The sequence below is a fragment of the Anguilla anguilla genome, chromosome 10 (assembly GCF_013347855.1).
Source record: "Anguilla anguilla isolate fAngAng1 chromosome 10, fAngAng1.pri, whole genome shotgun sequence".
NCBI lineage: Eukaryota > Metazoa > Chordata > Actinopteri > Anguilliformes > Anguillidae > Anguilla > Anguilla anguilla.
Genome location: NC_049210.1, coordinates 29,820,720 through 29,841,879, shown reverse-complemented (window position 1 = coordinate 29,841,879; position 21,160 = coordinate 29,820,720). Strand labels below are relative to the sequence as shown.

The window sequence follows — 21,160 nt, the reverse complement described above, 5'->3', positions numbered from 1 at the left end:
GAGGAAGGCAACAAAAAAATATATATCTTACTGCTGCCAGCTTGGCATTTCCAGCTGAAGAGTCATTAAGAATGGAAGGGTACTATTGATTTTTAAAAATCTGGAAGACCAAGTAAAATCACAGAACTGCTCATGGAGAGGTCAGGTATATAAAAGCAAATCCCACAGATCACTACAAATGAACTGCAGAAAGACTTACCTGACATCACAGTAGTGCTGCATCAGTCCAATGTGCAATTTTGCTTACACAAAAATTATCTACACAGAAGAACTGTCAGGAAGAAGCCATTCCTACGATCAACATAAAACTCATTGCCTGAAGTATGCACCGCTTAGATAAACCAGAGACTTTCTGGAACAAATTGCCGTGGACAGATGACACAACTATTGAACTCTGGCCACAACCACCAAAGATACATTTGGAGAAAACATGGGAAGCATTTGAAGAAGAAATTACCCTGCCAACTGTTAAGCATGGGGGTAGATCTATTATGCTTTGGCGTTGGGTAGCGCCCAGTGGCACAGGAAATATTGTGCAGGTGGAAGGAATAACAGATTCATATCTACATAAAAAAATCCTAGAAACTGTGCACCACAGACAGTGAAGAAACTGAAGCTGAAAGGGTTGGATCTCTCAACAAGACAATGATCCAAAAAATACCTCAAATGAACCATGGACTAGGGGTGGAACAATAATGATATAGTTATACATCTTGCTAAAAAACATTAATGGTTATACATTTATATCACTGTCATTACCTAAATAACCTTAGTGCGGGATATACAAAGACACCCCATTTCTTTAACATAACCCACCTGCAATAATAATAGAGATGATGCTGTAAGAAGATTGGCACGCAGCACCTAATAGCCTATCACAGAGAGGTGCGTGAGCTAGGTCAGTTTTCTGAAAATCATCTTGAAATCAACAGCAACTGTTGTTCTGCAACAAACTATTATTAGTATATATAGTCATGTATAAGGCCACCATGATTATTTATGATATAACTGCAGGAATGTAGTGTGATGCATTTTTCGTTGTTTAATCAATAGTACACATGAATAATAGTCTATTTTGGAGATCGCAAAATGAGGCCAACGTAGCTAACCGTTAGCTAGCTACAAGTACATTGGGTAGGTGCTAGCTGGCGGTAGCCAAGCTATCTACCTGCTGTTTTACAATAACAATTGTATTGTAACGTTATTTTATGTATCGTGAGGAAACCCTGGTAAAAATCAACAGCAACTGTTGTTCTGCAACTAACTATTATTTGTACATATTTGCACGGGAAAATAAAATGTGTTTGCATTAAGGATCATTGTCCGGTTCTTTATATGTGCAACATTAGCATTGTTCAACCACCTATAAAACTAAAGAGTAGTAATAACCAACTATGGACATAGGGGGAGCACTTCTCATTCTCTGACACTCAGTAGGCACAACAATATAAAGGAAGTTTACTTTGTACTTTGTATGATGAAAGGCAGAGGGCAAACATTGCAGCAGCAAGGAATAACCTTACCAGAAACAATGCTGTTACCTGCAGTTTTTTAAAAGTTTTTTTTAATAAAAGCAGTTCAAAAATTAAATTTACTTCAATAAGCTGTACATTATTTTGCTGGGAAAAAAAGATTTATTTTTGAAATCCTTTTTTTTAACTAGCTATTGGCATGGCCAAAATATTAACATTTTTACATGTTTAACATTTTTACAGTTTAATAAAACATGTTTTAAGAACATGCTTTCTGATTGGTATGAATTAGTATTGTTTTAATACCATTTTAAGACTTCCAACTTTAAATAATTGAGGTAATATTGTATATGGTGAAAATGTTGGCCAAGATAACTGTACTATGAAATTCTTATCAGCACATGCCTACCATGATTTTCATGCAGTTACTGTAACTCATCCTATAAAACTCCACATTGTTGTTCTGTACCGTCCTCCAGGTCCACTCAGCTGCTTCCTGGATGAGTTGGACACACTCCTGAGCTCCCTCCCTGAGGATGGCACTCCTGCTATTCTACTGGGAGACTTCTACCTCCCACCAGAGACCTCACAACTATCCAGGGTTGCCTCACTCCTCTAGTCTTTTGCCCTCTCCCAGTCTTCTTCTCCCCCCACACATAAGGCTGGTAACCAACTAGACCTTGTATTCACCAGAAGTTACTCCATTCCCCAAATCACGGTGACGCCTCTCCATGTCTCAGACCGCTTCTTTCTTTCTCCCTCTCCTGCTTACTTCCCCACAACTCATTTAACAGCTCACCCACAGTAACTTCCAGGAGAAATCTCTCTACTCTGTCACAATCCTCCCTCATCTCCACTGCTCTCTCTACACTTCCTCCTCCACCTTCTTTCTCTAACCTGCCAGTTGAACTTGCTCCACCCTAAACTCATGCCCCCCCAGTCCCTTGACTCAATTTGTCCTCTTGTCTCCAAACCAGCACACCCTTCACCCCCATGCCCTTGGCTGACTGAGTCACTACACCCCAGCAGAACATCACTGCGGGCTGCAGAAAGGAAGTGGAGGAAATCCAGATCCTCTGATGACCTGACCATATATCACACCCTGCTTTCAACTTTCACATCTGTCCTCACATTAGCTAAAGCCTCATTTTTCCAATCAAAGATCAGTGCATGTGTCTCTGACTCACGCAAACTATTCTCCACCTACTCTTCCCTCCTCACTCCTCCTCCACCCCTATCTCCCTCTTCCCTTTCCACAGATTACTTTTTGGCCACCTTCAAAGGAAAGGTGGCTAAAATCCGGAACTCCTTCGCCCATCCAGTGAGCCCCTCTACCCCCCGGGACAAACCCACAGCCACACTGACCTTCAAGAGGCTGGAGGACTCCGATGTACTCCAACTCATCACTTCTCATCGCGCAACCAACTGTCCACTTGACCCCATCCCATCTACAGTCCTCCAATACATATCCGGCGAGATCCTTCCCTATCTGTCCTCCATTGTTAATTCCTCCCTTGCCTCTGATCATGTTCCCTCTGATTTTAAGACGGCTCGCATTACCCCACTCCTCAAGAAACCTCAGACCTTTCTGATCTAATGAATTATCACCCCATATCGCTTCTACCTTTCTGCTCAAAACCCTTGAGCAAGCAGTGCTTAAACAACTAACCTCTTTTCTCCATCAGAACCATCTGCTAGACCCTCACCAGTCTGGCTTCCGATCCGGGCACTCAACAGAGTGTGCCCTCCTGGCTGTGACAGAGGCACTCGCCACTGCAAGAGCCTCACGCCTCTCCTCTGTCCTGATCCTCCTTGACCTGTCTGCAGCATTCGACACAGTCAACCACAAAATACTCCTCTCCACCTTGGCTGAGATGGGCATTTCTGGGACCGCCCTGTCTTGGTTCGCTTCCCATCTTGCAGATCACCTGGATGGGCTCTGCCTCTGTTCCTCATCCTCTTGTTACAGGAGTACCACGGGGATCTGTACTGGGCCCTTTGCTGTTCTCCATATACACCAAATCTCTTGGTTCTGTTATTACTTCACACAGCTTCTCCTATCATTTTTATGCAGACGACACGCAACTCTTCTTCTCTATCCCCTCCTTTGCCTCACAGGTTGATGATAAAATATCTTCCTGCCTGGCTGACATCTCAACCTGGATGGGCAGCCACCACCTGAAGCTCAACCTCAACGAAACTGAGCTGCTGTTCTTCCCATACAAGACCTCCTTACTCTCCCTACTATGTGAGCTCTCAATCACGGTTGATGGCACCACAGTGACTGCCTCTCACTCTGCAAAGAGCCTGGGGGGTGGTCCTTGATGACCAGCTGGACCTCAAGGAGCACATCAAGGCAACATCACGGTCCTGCAGATTCCTTCTGTACAACATCAGGAGGATTCGAACATACCAGACTACGCACTCCACCCAGCCACTTGTCCAGGCTATGGTGACCTCCCACCTTGATTACTGCAACTCTCCCCTTGCAAGCCTGCCAGCTTGTGCCATACAACCACTACAGATGATTAAAAATGCCACTGCCCGACTCATCTTCAACCTTCCCAAATTCTCCCACGTCACTCCTCTGCAGCAGTCACTCCACTGGCTACCGGTCACTGCCAGGATCAGGTTCAAAGTCCTGACCCTCGCCTACACTGCAGCCAACAGGACGGCCTCTATCTAGGCTACTTGCAGGACATGATTTGATTCTATACACCTGCTCGACCACTTCGCTCTGCAGCAGCAGGGCCCCTTGCACCCCCTCCCACCCCTCCACTTTACAAAATTAAGGTTTCGGAATGGCCTTCACAGTCCCCACAGCATTTGATATAGATATAGAAGCTGTCCTTATGAGGCAAAATTCCACTCTGCTGCCCGCAACTGTCAGAACCCCGTAAGCATTTCCTCTGGGCGGCAGGACCTCTACCTCAAAGGCAAATGCATCAAATGAAACCCTAAATCACTGTACAGCAAGCCCTAAGGAGAGATTAACTCAAACACAGAAGGTGCAAACAAGACAATGGCATTGAGGAGAAGGGCTATTAGGAGATTATGCAAATGACAAGATTGTGGAATAGGATTGCACAACATACATGCACCAAGAAAGCGAGAGTGTAAATTCAGTGAAAATGTCATGCTCAAACAGCTAGGCTGGATGTTTTTTCATTTCCAACCAATCTCACAAGTAAAGCAAAGAGACCGAGCACCTCTGAAGTCTCATGCGCTCTGCTTACCAATAAGGTAAAAGGAAAAAAAATAAAAGATTGAAATGTTTGTTGGAAATTTTATATGAAATAAACATTTATGCATTTTTAATTCATAAGAAGTTTGACAGCTGTGCTCATCAACTTCTTCCACAAATGCAAAAAGTAGGTAGTTTGCTTTTAGGTTATAAAAGAGGGCAGTATCAGTATCGACCGGCATGGCAAATATTGGTTTATGATAACAGAATTTCCATTATAGTGCATTCATATTTTAAATGCATTGCTCATTGTATGAAATAGCAACCCTAATCATTTAATTCATGAGTTTCAGTAATAAAAAAAAACCTTACTTCAAACATAAAAATGCCCAACTCATGCTTTCACTGTGGCATGCTCTTTCAGAGCAGGGACATAAAACAAACATTTTGGGACCATCAGATTTGCTGAGGCTAAATGGGTATGCAAGAAACTAGCCATTATTGTCCTTACCATTCAAAGCATGGGATGTTAATTGATTAATTTATTCTGTGAACATACATTTTTTTACTTTTATGTTGATTAAAATGGCTTTATTAAATTGGATCACTTAACTTATTTGACCGCGAGAGAGAAGGCTAAACCATACGATGCGTTGTGATGTGTTCTGCCTCAACAACTTCACACTGGGTCAGAAAAGACTGCCTTTATTATATTCACTGGTTTAAAAAAAATAGTAAGTATGGCTGTCCTCATTACCCGATGCTTACAGCTACATTTGATACAGAAACAGTAAGTTGTATTACAACAAAAAACATCCCTTACCTTTTCTTCTGGTCTTTCAGCCTGCCACCTCTATTACAAGTCTGTTCCACTCTGTAACTGACCCTTTGAGAGAGGCCACGACGTGCATGCATAGCCCCTGGAACCACCTTAAGAGTGCTGTCTTTGCCATTGGCAGGGCCCAGGCATCCAGGAACCTGAGGTAGCCGAGCTGCACTGAAACCCAATACCACACGTCTGAAACATATGCAGTAACTATACAGGAAAATTTATCGTTTTTTTGCTGATGGACAACTATCCAAACTTACCTTTTCATTTCGCCCCTCACAGTACCCTAGGACGAGTGTTACAATTTACTTGAGTAGTAATCTGGCCATCTCACCTTTGAATCAAATAAAAAAATAAATAAATGAAAGACCAAGATTATTGCTCTTCCAAGGCAATAATAATAATAATAATAATAATATTCTTGGGCAAAATAGAAAATGTTCATGTAAATTATGGCTGCATTGCATAATTTTCCCTCACCATTACGCTTTCCTATTTTTCATTCTGCACATGCGGTTTTGGAATAAAATTCTGCTAAATTCTAAATTTCCTGCTCTCACGAACAAGTGGCAGTTTTTACAATTCTAACACACAAAATCAAAATGAGTTAGAAACTAAGGATGTGAATGACATAATTCTGCCCACTGACTAGTTGCAGTCTCAAAAGGGCAATTTAGACTAATCGTTTTTTTTAACCATTTGATGTAGCATACCACTAATAAAAACAACTTGAATCAGCACAGATCAACAATATTAGAACATTGTGGCAAACAAGCCTGCCACAGGCCACCGAAGTGGCTTTCCAAAGGGCCCTCCAGCACAGAGACACAGGGAGATGATGTTCAAACAGTCTTGTTTGAACAAACATGTTTATTTACAAGGGTGGCAAGATGGTACAGCCAAAGATCAGATGTTAACACTGTCATGACCGACAGGCTCTCCTTTGTGTGGGTGGGAATGGCAGATTTAACCTGTGCGCACTGATTGCCTCACTACGCACAGGTGCAGCCACCCCTGTTCCCGGGTCCAATTAGCCTGGCCAATTATCTAATTCCTTACCAATTATCTAATTAGTAAGTCCGGGACGGAGTGTGGCACAGTGGGTAAGGAACTGGACTAGTAACCGAAAGGTCGCAGGTTCGATTCCCGGGTAAGGACACTGCCGTTGTACCCTTGAGCAAGGTACTTGACCAGAATTGCTTCAGTATATATCCAGCTGTATAAATGGATACAATGTAAAATGCTATGTAAAAGTTGTGTAAGTCGCTCTGGATAAGAGCGTCTGCTAAATGCCTGTAATGTAATGTAATGTAATTAGCCAGGTCTAATTAGCTTGACCCAGGGCAGGTGTGGCTTCTTAAACCAGCCATCCCCACACCACAAACATTTACATTAATTGTGGACAAAATCCCTGATTTAACACCTTCAGTATTTGGTGCTTCGTGTCCCCTCCAAGGTGGTTCCAACTTTGTTTGATCCAAACCAGATGAATCTACTGTTGGTGGCATTTTTTTTTTAATGGTCTTTAAAAAAAAGCACATAATTCTTCTAGGTGTGCTATGAAAATTAATATGTGGAGGGTGAATTTCAATTTTGTTTTCATTGGGTCCTTTAAGAAATGTCTCCTCAAAAGAATCTGGAGCTGCTTTAACCTTACACAGTTCCACAATCCTTGGTCTTTTCCTCCCAGAACGAACTCCGTTCCTTCTATTATGCCGCAGTTGGCTCAGACATATGGTCTTGTTATTCTTATTACAGGTATCATCAATGCATTGTTTTGCAGCCAGAATATGATAGCAAGTTGCTACTGACTGACAGAAACACTGAGGTTTTGGAAACAGCTGGACAACATGTTTTTTGTTTTGCAAGCTGGAAATTATAAAGCTTTGGGAAATTGGATCCAAAGACACTCGGTTTTCATACCTTGCTAATTTAGCTGGTCCCTCGAGTGTCTTTCTCTCACATGGTGGTACATTGCTGGTTTCACTCAATTTATGGATAACTTTTCCCTCTTTTACCAAGTCTACAATTTCAGAAAGAAAACTAAAAAGAAACTAAATCCTGAGGAAATGTTGTTGCTGCCACATTTTGTACGAGTCTTTGTGTGACCAGAATATGGTAATTTCCAAGGTCACACTTCCCTCTCAAGATCTCATTCAAATAAAAATTTTGAATAACGTACAATGACAGAATTAAAGCATCTGCCGATGATTCCTTCCATCCAATCAAACGTTTTAACACTGCATTGAAACTCTCTGAAATGTTCGTTGTTATAATACCAAGACTTTCCATGATCCACCTCCCACCAGCAGTAAGTACTGTGCGGCGGACATGTTCATTGTAGTAGATTATAAAGGGCTCACTCCATTTTACTTTTAATTTGTCAAATCTTTGTTGATATTCTCCAAGAGACGTGGATTCTAAAAGCTCAGGAATGTTGTTCTGGTAAAGGTAAATGTCTTGAGTGCAACCACCATTCATTAGCCGCGTTTCCACCGCAGGAACTATACCCCGGAACTAGGAACCTTTTGAGGAACTCAGTGCGTTTCCACCGCAGGAACTAGGGTCTAAATTTAGTTCCTGGGGCTTTATTTTACCCCCCAAAAGGTTCCTGCTCGGGGGGTAGTACTTTCCGAAAGTACAGGAACCTTTTGGGTGGAGCTTGCAGCGCTGAACATTTCTGATTGGTCGAGTACTCGCAGCATTTTTTTGTGTTTTTTGTTTTCAGGCGCCATGTTTAAAAATAAGCAGGCGCAAACCAATTTATTTTCATAATAACTTCAAATCAAACTTGTATGTTATGCGGCGCAGTACCCTACTTTTGGTTATAGCCTGCCAACGTCAATTAACGGAATTATAACGTGTGCTCTTCTGCTCTTTTCTTGCTTTAGTATTCGTTTTATAAAATGCTAAGCATTCGTGCTGGGACAGCATATTACGTACTAAAACATTCAAACGGATTAATTCGGTTGCTGAATATTTTCTTCCGGATTTTCTTTGTTAGCCCGTTGTAATTGACTCAAAACGTTTGATACAGTTACGTGAGGTATGCGGTAGTTCTGCGTAATTAACATTGGTGATACAGTAAAAGCAAACTGGAAATCACCTTCCGCACTTTTTGTCAGGGTAAAATAAAAGGTTAATTCTAGTAACCGTCCCTTTAGCTTTTTCAGACTGCCGTAATTTTACTCCATTTTACTGCCATTCTTCAATTCCACGAAAAGACCAGGAAGACTATGGACTAATTTATGGTGCATGGTTCGCATCTGGAGGGCACACTTCGCTGCTCGGCTAGCAGTAACTTCGAAGGAAAGCAAACGGTGGCTGTACCACTACTAATTTACATTTTCACGCAAGTCCGAGTTTTCGTTCTATTCTTGTCATTTTGCGATTAGCCTATATGGAATTGACGACGAGAAAGTAATCAAACAGCAAATTGTTTACGTGTGCATGCTTTCTGCTGTTGTTGCCAGTTATACATATAAATGTGAATGCATTCTGTCGCTTCGGATGTCAAGACATGAAAGCGAATGTTCGCATAAAAACATAATGAATGTGTTTGAGAGGATATATGAAAATCAATAAATACAAAAGTAACCATATATAGTCATTGTTGGTAACCCGTTGTATATAAGTGGAATAAACCCCTCCGGGCTGTCCCGGTTATTAGAAAATAATGTAGGCTACTTCGGTGGTAGTATGGGGTTACAGAAGAAATCATATGACAGATGGACCGACGACAACGTCAGTGGGCTAATTTGCCTAATCTTCGCGGTACTTTAGACCCCGGTGGAAACGCAGACAACCATTGGCTGAAGGAACCTTTTAGTTCCTGGTAAAGTAGTTCCTGGGACTGAAAGTTCCGGGTAATTTTAGTGGAAACGTGGCTTTTAAAACCAACATTTTGATGTCTGTCAGTATGTGGTTCCAGCAGTTCACAATTTTAACAGCTGGCAGGGCAATCTGGACTGCTTTTTCAATTCCTGATTCCCTGTCAGTTGTCATAGAGATTACAATATTGGGTTCAGAAAACAAAGCACACTTTGGACATTAAATTAAACAACTGCAAATGACGATCTGTAGATTTGGTCTGATGCATTAAAAATGTTATTGGAATGAGAGGAGCCTCTAAAAATAGTTTAAAAGTTGTGTCATATGACAGCAACTGTGGAGGTGTGCCTGTTGCCTGCATAACTTTTTCAAATTCTTTGACCATTTCTGGTAATCCCATCACAACTGTCAGTTTTGGAACAAGGATGTACTCCCAAATGAAGTTATCAATGTACAATGACATTTCATATAGGCCCTATATTGTAAAGATCATCATGACAATTTTTTATTTTATTCCTGACCTGCTCAGTGTCACATGGCAGCATTACAGGAATATGACTACGATCTACTTTTGCTGTGGATAAAGACTGATATGTCTTCATTGGTGGATCAGAAGGGTTTTTAGCTATGGCACCAAGTACTGAAGTCCGAACATACTCTCTCTCTGTATGTTTTTTTATTGCCCTGAGCCTTGGGGATATATACAGATTCATCACCCAAGTAGTGAATTAAGACCAGTCCCTCAGTCTCTTCAGGATTGTATCATTTGTAAGCATACCGTGAAATTTTACCCTTTTCACTCTCACATGTATGATATATTTTTGTAATTTTTGGTTTGAATTTTGAAAGATGTCTTGTTCCATTGTGTTTCCATTGAATCTGATCAGCACACCATTCCTCATTTTTATATTAATCCCCAGAATTTGAAAAAACATACACTTCTTTATTCTTTGGAGACGAGGGTGGCAAGAAAGTAATTTTAAGATTAGGCTGGGTCAGAATTTAAAGTGCTTCATCTGTCTATAATTTCATAATGAAAGCCTTTCTTAGAAGTGCCATCAGTCAACTCCATTGAAATTCTGTGACAATCAGAAGTAGGCTACAATGGAATTCGGCTTTCACTTTGTTTCCACAGCATCAGGATTATCAAGAACAATACTGGGATTTGGTGTGTCATAGCGATCCGCTTGTAAAAGTTTACACACCATTGTTTGAATATTATGACTGTTCCTTCTCCAACAGTCATACAGGAATCTTCTGTTGGGTTCAATATTTTTTCCTCCCAAGTCCCTAGTTACTTTACAATTATTTCAAGTAACTTGGCTCTGTGTGTACAAGCATACAGTGCATCGCCGGGGCAAACATATGCGTGGATAGGTTTGTAAGATTCGATATTTATCTATTTAATAGGCCTCAATATGTGTAATTTGTATCTGTATTTATGTATTTACACCCCCCACCCCCTTCTGTAGTGTGAATGATTGTATGTTTCTTGGTATAAATGTCTGTTTTAAATGTGAATGTTACATGCTGCTAGGGAAATGTTGCCATGGGGATAATGAAGGATTGCATATGTGCATGTGCATGTATGTATGTACAGTATTATTTTACAATAAGTATTTAGCTATTTGAAGTTGCAAATATACAAGGACTTGTACATTTTGTAAAATGAACTTGACAACAAAGTATAAGCATATCCTTTCCGTGGGAATATTCATACATTAGGTATTGACCAGCAGTTTCATAAATTCATTTAAATGCCTTGCATGAGGCCATTTTTGTTTTTAGACACATTGATGCAACACAACTTTGAATGACAGCATTGTTTTCAGATGGTAAGATTTCAAAAACACAGGGCCAAGTTACTTCAAAAGACTTAGGAAACATTGGGTAGCATTGCTTTGGAATACAGCTTATTTTATATGTATGAGCTAAAATAGTCAATATTGTTTCATGTAACTTGGCACAATTTTGGTATCAATACTTTTAATGGCAGACCTAGATTTTAAGTAATGACTGATAGATAGTGCGTTGTATGTTTAAGTACCTTGCATTTTTGTACGTTGAAAACGAATTTTTCATCAGATAGACTGCAGGTATTCAGAAAAAAGACAACAGTTAAATGTTGAGGCCTGCCGTTCTAGAATGCAAAATGATGGCTCGATTGGACAATAAAAAGCGGTATATTAAACAAGAAAATTCAGTGGTCTCAAATCGGATGATAGACGGTGGAAAACTAAACATAGCTATAACTCTGATCACACATCGTGTTCGGAACGTGAAAGCATTATCGGGGAAAACCTATTTTGACACACTTCTACGACTTTGTATGGAGGCAGCGCCTCGTTGATATAATTATATTCGAACTGTAACTCTCTAAATTTGCCCATTGAATTCAAGTCAAACGTTTATTTGTTTATATATATATATATATACATATATATATATATATTTGTAATATAGACTGTTTTTATTGCAACTGCCGAAATTACAGAATACATTCAACTAAAATGATAGTTGAAGAGGCGCTTTCAAGAGCAGCTCCTATTATGCACAGGTGTTCCTGCTTTTACCAACAGCCTATTGCGACGAGATATATATATATATATATATATATATATATATAAGAATTACAATAATACCACACGTACAATTTGTTTTCCGGCAAGAAATAAATTATAGATTTCAACTCGACTGTTCAACTGTTTCCCACCACTTCGTCAAGAATCGCAAACAGGTGTAACGACAAAGCAGCCCACTCAGCCACCTCGGCTTGTCATTTACCCGCGTATTCCCATCCATCACATATCACAGCTAGCTATGTTGACAGTTAGCTATTACCTAGGTACCTTGTGACTGAAACTAACTAACGTTACACGGCTTGGTAAACTGGTTAACGTTAAAGTAATTACTATTCTACATCACAAAGGACAACTTACCTAAAAATAACGCACCGTGCCAGCATCCGGTGCGTAGTTGTACGTTTGCTCCGTGAAGCTGGCAATTGTTGCTGGCAACAATTGGACACTTCCGGTTAGAGGATTTCAAACTAAAAGCTCGGTAAATGCTCGGTAAAACTCTTCAGTGTGATTTTGTCGTTTTTCTTCTTGCAACTAATACAGTTGGATATAATTACACATTATATACTCTTATTTAAACCCATACCTTGTACATTGCACAGTCCTTTCTGGAAAATCACGTTCCCAGCAATTGTTGCTGGTGTTTAAGTGTAGCCCAGCCATGCATTTCTATACACTCTCAGTTCAGTGCTGGCTCATTGTTTACCAGATTACTGCCAAAACTAAAAATTGTTACCAAATGAAAGGGGGCATACATTTACTCTACAGACCCATACCAATAACATTATGTAGTCATTTATGTGAAATCATGTTCCCAGCAATTGTTGCTGGTGTTTTAGTGTAGCCCGGCTATGCATTTTTCTACACTGTCAGTTAAGTACTGGCTCATTGTGTACCAGATTACTGCCAAAACTAAAAATTGTTACTAAATGAAAGGTGGTATACATTTACTCTACAGACCCATATCTTCAAGATTATGCAATAATTTATTTGAAATCACGTTCCCAGCAATTGTTGCTGGTGTTTCAGTGTAGCCCAGCCATGCATTGCTATACACTGTCAGTTCAGTAATGGCTCATTGTTTACCAGATTACTGCCAAAACTAAAAATTCTTACCAAATGAAAGGGGGTATACATTAACTCTACAGACCCATACCTTTAACATTATGCAGTCATTTCTGTGAAATCACATGCACAATATAATTAAAAGATTCAAGGAATCCGGTCAAATCTCAGTGTGTAAACGGCAAGGCCGAAAACAACTTCTGAATACGTGTGATCTCTGATTCCTCAGACGTCACTGTCTTAAAAGTCATCATGCGTCTGTAATGGATATCCTGACATGGGCTTGGGAATACTTCGGTAAAGTCAACAGCATTCACCACTACATCAACAGATGCAAGTTAAGGCTTTATTATGCAAAGCAGAAGCCATGCATCAACACAGTCCAGAAGCGCTGCCAACTTCTCAGGGCTTGGTCTTGTCTGAGATGGACAGCAGCACAGTGGAAGCATGTTTTGTGGTCCGACGAGTCAACATTTCAAATAGTTTTTGGACAAAACAGCCATCGTGTCCTCTGGGCCAGGGAGGAAAAGGACCATCCAAGCTGTTACATTACATTACATTACAGGCATATCCTTATCCTGAGCGACGTACAACAAAGTGTATAACCATAACCAGGAACAAGTGTGTTGAAAACCCTAGAGAGAAGTACCATTCCAAGCGCAGGGAACAACCACATAGTTCAACTTGGACCCTGTAGGTTAAACGATTAACACTAACACAAACAAGAACAGCAACAACGCAGTCTATGCAAAAACACAAGCAGTAGTTAAGACGAGTGCATTAACTAAGTCACCTACGAAACAGCTACCTAGTTACAACCCTAAGCTTACAGTCAATTTAGAGATTACAAGGAGGTAGGGAGGGATGGGGAGAGGTGCAGCATAAGGAGGTGAGTCTTCAGTTGTCGCTTGAAGTGGGTCAGTGTCTCAGCTGTTCTGACCTCCATGGGGAGGTCATTCCACCATTGTGGGGCCAGAACAGGCAGGAGACGTGATCGGGAAGCGCAGGTGCGAAGAGGGGGAGGTGCCAGGCATCCTGAGGTAGTGGAACGGAGGGGTCTGGCTGGCATGTAGGGTTTGAAGATCTTGTGGAGGTATGCTGGGGCTGATCCCTTGACTGCCTGGTATGCTAGGACCAATGTTTTATCAGCATCAGGTCCAAAAGCCAGACTCTGTCATGATATCAGGGCCAGCCTGTGGCATAAACACTCTATGCGGTTGTTTAGAGCCACAACCGCTAGGGGGGGGGGCACACGACCACAAGGGGGGGCCACACGATTCAATGGTTATCTAAGGCAAATAACGTTAATTTCGTAATTACATTATTCATCCCCTATCGCGGAACTAGCGGTCTAAATTTAAAATGTAATGGCAAAAGAACATTTCAATGTAATGTAAGAAGGATTTTACCAACAGAACCCCCCTACCCCACCCCACCCCCCCCCGCTCAACAGAATCCAACAGCAACCCCCCCCCGGTCGAACGCATCCCACAGAATTGTTTAGGGCCACCAAAATCCTAGGGCTGCCCCTGCATGGTATGGGGGTGTGTCATTGCCCATGGCATGGGTAACTTGCACATCTGTGAGGGCACCATTAATGCAGAAAGATATGTACAAATTTTGGAGCAACATATGCTGCCATCCAGATGCCGTCTTCTCCCGGGACGTCCCTGCATTTTTCAGCAGGACAACGTCAAACCACATTCTGTGGCTGCATAAACAGAGATTGCAGGTGCTAGATTGGCCTGCCTGCAGTCTTGACCTGTCTCCAATTGAGAATGTGTGCCGCATTATGAAGCGCAAAATTCAGCAACAAAGGCCCCGTACAATTGCGCAGCTGAAGACCTGCATAATGGAAGAATGGGGGAAAATTCCACTTGCTAATCTTAACCAACTGGTGTCTTCAGTGCCCAAAGTGTTATTAAAAGAGATGGTGATGTTACACAGTAGTAAACACTAGACTGTCCCAACTTTTTTGGAGCGTGTTGCAGTCATCAGATTTGAAATGAGTGTATATTTTCAAAAAAACAGGGTAAAACATCAAATAATGTTCTGTTGTAGTCTTTTCAATATAGTACAGGGTGAATAGAATTTACATTATCACTCCTTTTTGTTTTATTAGCATTTTCCATACTGTCCCAACATTTTTGGAATTATGGTTGTACAAGGAGGCAAATGAAGCAGGAATATTAATTTCATAGGCAGCGAGATATGTGTCACACTTGACTGTGCAAGAGGCTAATTCGCATCAAATTGTTGTACAGTCAACCAATCACAACATATTTCTGGACAAGGGCAGTAGGTAAAGGATTCATTACATTACATTACATTACAGGCACTTAGCAGACGCTCTTATCCAGAGCAACTTACACAACTTTTTACATAGCACTTTACATTGTATCCATTTATACAGCTGGATATATACTGAAGCAATGCAGGTTAAGTACCTTGCTCAAGGGTACAACGGCAGTGTCCTACCCGGGAATCGAACCTGCGACCTTTCGGTTACAAGCGCAGTTCCTTACCCACTGTGCCACACTCCGTCCTACATTCATAGACACAAAATCCTCTGAGCCCGCCCGAACTGTCAAAAAACTAACACTAAAAAGCCCACTTGCATGCCCAAAGTCCTTGTTGCGCGTGAGCTGTTGTTTTTATCCTGTGACCTTTTGCGCAGTTATTTTTTCTCCTCCTGACTTTTTGTTGTACGCTCATGGTTCTTTTTTTTTTTTTTGGCTCAAGCTAAGAATTTGCACGTGCAAAGTTGTATTCTTTCCTTGTAAGCCTTGTAGTTATGCGTGCAACTTTTGCCATTATTCTGACTCCATACTTACTAAACTTTAAAAAACCCTTTTCAATGTAGCAACTTGTTAGCAACTTACTTCTTTAAAGCGCATAATGGCTTCAAAATTCACAGTTCAGGTATTAATGTGTGTAATGTATCCTGTAGTAAAATACACAAAGAAGCTGTCTAAGTGAAACAGTCACAGTCCTTATTTTCAGAAGAAAATGAAATCCCAATGGGAAAAAAGCATTGAAAATCTGCTGAGGGAACCCTTGGCTCAAAATACGAACTCCATGTTTTAGGATTACAAACTCTAACACTCTGGCTGTGTTTGAAACCCCATACTGTCATGGTTCTGTCTTTTTGTTTCTATTTTTCCTTGTTGGGCCGCCAGATGGTGGCACTTCTGTTTTATGTCCTGCTCGTTCCCCTGTTAATTGTATTATTGCTTTCAATTATTTTAGTAATGTTTCTGATTGTGTCTCGTTGTTCCCACCTGTGTCTTGTTATCCCCTCCTTTTCTGGTTTGATTGTTCTTTGAGTTCACCTGTGTCTTGTTACCCCTGTCTATTTAAGTTCTTTGTCCCCTTGACTCGGGTGCTGGTTCCTTGTGTTTGTTTCCGACTTGTGTTTGTTTCTGACCGGACGTACCTACCCGTGTACTCTGCCTGCCTGTGTTCTGCCCTGCCCGTGTTTTGAGTTCCTCTTGTTTTCTGGTTTTTCTTAGATATTTTGAAGTTTGTGTTTTTGCCCATCATGGCCTTTTCTGTTCCCTGCTTGTGTTTGCCTTTTTGTTAAAGTCTTTGTTAATTGTTAATTTTCCCTTTTTGAGTTTGTCTTTCCTTACTCTGCGTTTGGGTCCTCCCTGCTCGTTACGTGACACATACTAAACTTCATATTACTTATACTTGGCATACTAACTGGCAAGTAAAATAAGTATATAGTGTGTTCCCACTGCAATGCATGTTCAGTTTAAGAATGTGAAAAGTGCCCAGATGCATACTATCTGATGAAAAGCACATTTTAAATGTACAAAAATGCCAAGGTACTCACACATACAAAGCACTGTATATAAGTCATTTATTCAAATCTAGGCCTGCCATTAAAAGTACTGAAAGAATTTAGGAAACATTGGGTAGCATTGATTTGGAATACAGCTTGTTTCATTTGTCTGAGCTAAGGAAATAGGCTATTGTTGTATGTAACTTGGCATAATTTGTATATCAATACTTTTAATGGCAGGCCTAGATTTGAATGAATGACTTGCGGATAGTTCTTTGTATGTGTGAGTAACTTGGCATTTTTGTATGTTGAAAACGTGTTTTTCATCAGATATTATTTCTTTTTTGTACTCAGTCTGTTATGAGTTAGTGATAATTGTAATTAATATAAATGTAGGCTGAGAGACATGCATACATATACATGCATGTAAACACACATTCTAACTGAAAGAAACTCATGGATTCAAGCATTTTTCCTTTACCATGAATGAGAAATGAAAGTGTAGTTCATATTTTTAAAAGGAAGCGTTGTCATGACAAACCTACCAATTGTTTGTATGTCGGTAGGGATATATATAAGGCTAGCTAACATGAAAATGTAGAAATGTGGCATTGCAGTGTATAGCCACACCTAGTTAAAAAGTATTGAACAGTAGAAATGGCAGAGCGGTGTATATGACATTGTCACTTTTTAAGGAAATGGATATACATGCTGTAGCAGAACCAGAGGAGTAGTGCTGGATGGGCGCTATGTGCCTTCATACTGGCTCCATTCTATGCCTGGAGCCATGCCACCTTTTCCAGCCAGCCTGAGTACACTCACCTGAAGACACCGAGGCAATCACAGCCCTATTTAAGCCTTCCAAACACAGTAGTGAGAGGAAAGGACCAGTAAGGGAAAAGCGTAGCTGCTGTGCAAGACCTTTTTTTGGCGGACTAACTGAATTGTGCATGGAACTTCGCTTGGAAGAGAACCCGATTGGATAACAAACTTGGCCTGTTTTTCTGACTTGGATTGTGGACTTTGATTTGGTTGTTTGAAAGACTGGGAACCGGCTTAGCTGGCCAGTGCTCCAACCGGAGCTAGATTTTGTTTTCTTTTGTCTGGGTTTTTTTCCCCCCATTCTTACGTTGGTTGGGCTGAGGCCCAACTCTTTGTATAAGGACTATAATAAAAATCTGTTGTACTCCCAATCTGCATTCCATCTCCTGTTTTATTGCATGCTGTGGGGCAACTTGAGGTCTCCATCCCCCGATCCTGTCACAGTTGGTGGAGAATGCGGGCAGCAGCCCTCTAGGCACTTGGAGGGAATCAGTGCAATAGAACAATGGAGGCACTACTACAACAGCGGGTGCAAGCGAATCTGACTCACCAGGCCATGAACCGTGAGTTGCTGGAGGAACACCGCAAACAGACTGCTCTCCTCCATGCTGAGCTACAGCAGCTGAAAGCACACCAAACCACTGTAGCTACTAAACCAACCACTTTGGAACCACACCCCAGTAAGTTCCTGCCCAAACTTACTGAGCAGGATGACATTGAAGTCTATCTGCAGGTGTTTGAACAGACAGCCACAAGGGAAAGATGGCCAAAAGAAGCATGGGTGGGTTTTCTAGCCCCCTTCCTGGTGGGCACCGCCCAAAGCGTATATCGGGATTTGACACCGGAACAAGCAGTTAATTATGAGCTAGTGAAAAAGGAGATACTTAGTCGCTTTGGAATAAGTTTACAGTCAAGAGCCCAAAAGTTCCATGATTGGACAATCGACCACACCCTGTCACCAAGAGCCCAAATGTATGAGCTGATCCACATCACAAAGTCCTGGTTGTATGCAGATACAGAGGGTACCTCAGTGTTGGAGCACTTAGTTATGGACCGATTCCTGAGGGCCTTACCCACAAACATGAAGAAAACGGCAAGCCTGGCAAATTCTACAAGCATTGACCAGTTGGTTCAAGTAGTGGAAACCCACCAGGCCACCAGTTGCCTATTAAAACCAGAGAAAAAGGAAAAGGAGTCAGCGGGCCATACAGAGAAGGGAAAGCGGGATTGGAGGCCTACCAGAGAAAGGACCCGAGAACCCGAGGGGGATGAGAAGACAATGTCCTTTCTTGGACCTAGACCACCGCCGCTGCTTTGAATGTGGTGAAACTGGCCATTTAGCTTGGAGTTGTCCAGGTAGGGAGGAACCAATGCCCACCGCTCTATCCTCTGACAGCCCCAAAGGGAAGGAGTGCCACCTGCTGACCTCATGCCGGGCCCACGAAGAACATACTGCTCCTCTGCTTCCTGTCAAAGTAGATGATAAGGACACAGAAGCCCTCCTCGACCCTGGGAGTATGATAACCCTGATTCAACCAAAGTTGTGTGAAAAGCAGCGAAGCTCTTCGGGGCCTCTTATGTCTGTTTCCTGTGTGGATGGTGACACCAAGGAGTATGTCACCTATAGAGTACACATCACCACTACAAGGGGAGCTGTGAGATGGTGGTAGGGGTTGTGCCGGTTTTATTGGGAAGGGACTGCCCCCTGTTCCCGAGGCTCTGGGCCTGTGCCGGAAGCGCAACCATAAACCAGAAGCCAAGGAGTCAAGGTAAGACCCCTTCCCCTTTTCACTCCTGGACTCAGCAGAGGAACAAGGGGGCACTGATGTGATCACAGGGGGTACTACCTTAATAGGACAATTTGGGACAGCACAACTAACTGATCCTAACTTGTTACACACTCAATCCCAAGTGAGAGTGGTGGATGGACGACTGGTGGAGGGGGTGAGTGAGGTAATTTATCCTCATTTTGCTATACGGAAGGGGTTCTTGTATCAGGTAGTCAAGAAAAATGAGGCGATCAAGGAGCTGTTACTGGTACCTGCTCAACATGTTAACACAGTCTTGCAGCTTGCCCACTCACATGTACTAGGGGCCCACCTGGGAATGGAGAAGACGCGAGAGAGGATCTTGAACCAATTCTTCTGAGTAAAGAGGGCTGTCAAGTATTATTGCAGATCCTGCCCGGAGTGCCAAAAGGTGACGCCAAAAGTGCACTACAGGAACCCGCTGGTCCCTCTGCCTATCATTGAAACGCCTTTCGAGCGGATAGGCATGGACCTGGTGGGGCCTCTATTGAAGACTGCCAGGGAACACCAGTATATCCTTGTTATAATGGATTATGCAACACGCTATCCTGAGGCTATTCCCCTACGTACCATGGCCTCCAAAAGTATTGCGCGGGAGCTCGTCATGCTCTTTAGCCATGTGGGGATCCCCAAGGAAATCCTCACAGATCAAGGTACCCCGTTCATGTCAAGAATCATGAGGGATTTATGTAAATTATTAAAAATCACTCAACTTAGGACCTCCGTTTACCATCCTCAAACTGATGGTTTAGTAGAAAGGTTTAACAAAATTTTGAAACAAATGTTGAGAAAGCTGATTGGCCAAGATGGGAAAAACTAGGACCAGTTGTTACCATATGTGATGTTTTCGATTCGGGAAGTTCCACAGGCTTCTACCGGATTTTCGTAGATTTTGTTTTTTTTTTGTCTGGGATTTTTTCCCCCATTCTCACGTTGGTTAGGCTGAGGCCAAACTCTTCGTATACGGACTATAATAAAAATCTGTTGTACTCCCAATCTGCATTCCATCTCCTATTTTATTGCACGCTGTGGGGCAACTTGAGGTCTCCATCCCCCAATCCTGTCACAATGCCATGAAGAAGTCATTATCTTGCACCAGTCTCTATTGGAGCCCAACCAATATATCGGCCATTATTTTACTTTTTTGACGACATCGGGATCGGCAGTTATGCAGCCGATGAGTCCCGATTTTTAAATAAGTATAATAAACAAAAAAACATTGATTATTTATCTGTACTTGCCTGTTCAAACGTTGTCATTGCTATTTACTAGTATTATCCAGTAGAGGGAGCACTAATAAGTGTGAACTGCAGCAGCTGACGCGCTACTTCTGTAATAAGACGTTTGTCACTCGTGCCTCATCCAATATTCTCCACTGCCAGACTTGTCTGCACAAATTCGATTGCCGCAATAAAGGTATGTATATTTAGTGAAAGTTTTTAATTAAATGCGTTTATACGACCACTATGTTTATCAATCCTCATTATCGAGCGAGCGAGCTAACTAACATATTTGGTTCACTTTAGCAAGCGAGATGGCTAGCAAGCCTTTATGAAGTGGCAGTGAGCACATAAGCAGCGTAGGATCTAGGCCTACATTTCCAGAGGACATCGCTGTATTATCAAATAAATAACCAGCCAAAATAAAATGGTGATTGAATGCATCACACATTTGTTTTTTTAAATCTGAGATAATGATATTAGCTACTATATGATGCTGTGTCAATAGCCAACGCGTTATTGCAAGCGAGTGTGTCATCTAGTCACGCGTCATCGTAGCAAGC

At 41.7% G+C, this 21,160-nt stretch overlaps 2 protein-coding genes across 7 annotated transcripts in view; one reads left to right on the top strand and one right to left on the bottom strand.

The window, feature by feature from the left end:
• Positions 1–12,342, bottom strand: part of sfi1 (SFI1 centrin binding protein) — a 101,798-nt gene extending 89,456 nt beyond the window's left edge. For 2 of the 6 annotated variants that reach the window (XM_035379171.1, XM_035379177.1), the window contains exons 1-3: positions 12,256–12,342; positions 5,746–5,819; positions 5,480–5,674 (exon numbers count right to left, since the gene is read on the bottom strand). In XM_035379171.1, the coding sequence (XP_035235062.1) occupies positions 5,480–5,674; positions 5,746–5,753 (203 nt within the window). In that variant the 5' untranslated portion in view covers positions 5,754–5,819; positions 12,256–12,342. Of the gene's footprint in view, positions 1–5,479; positions 5,675–5,745; positions 5,820–11,363; positions 11,385–12,255 lie in introns of those variants that run through there. The other 4 variants (XM_035379173.1, XM_035379178.1, XM_035379174.1 and 1 more) reach the window with 4 other exon arrangements.
• An 8,418-nt stretch (positions 12,343–20,760) lies between these two features.
• The window catches only part of eif4enif1 (eukaryotic translation initiation factor 4E nuclear import factor 1), a 79,354-nt gene continuing 78,954 nt past the window's right edge, over positions 20,761–21,160 (top strand). Inside the window, exon 1 of the mRNA XM_035379183.1 lies at positions 20,761–20,793. The gene's annotated coding sequence lies outside the window, so the exon portion shown is untranslated. The remainder of the gene's footprint in view (positions 20,794–21,160) is intronic.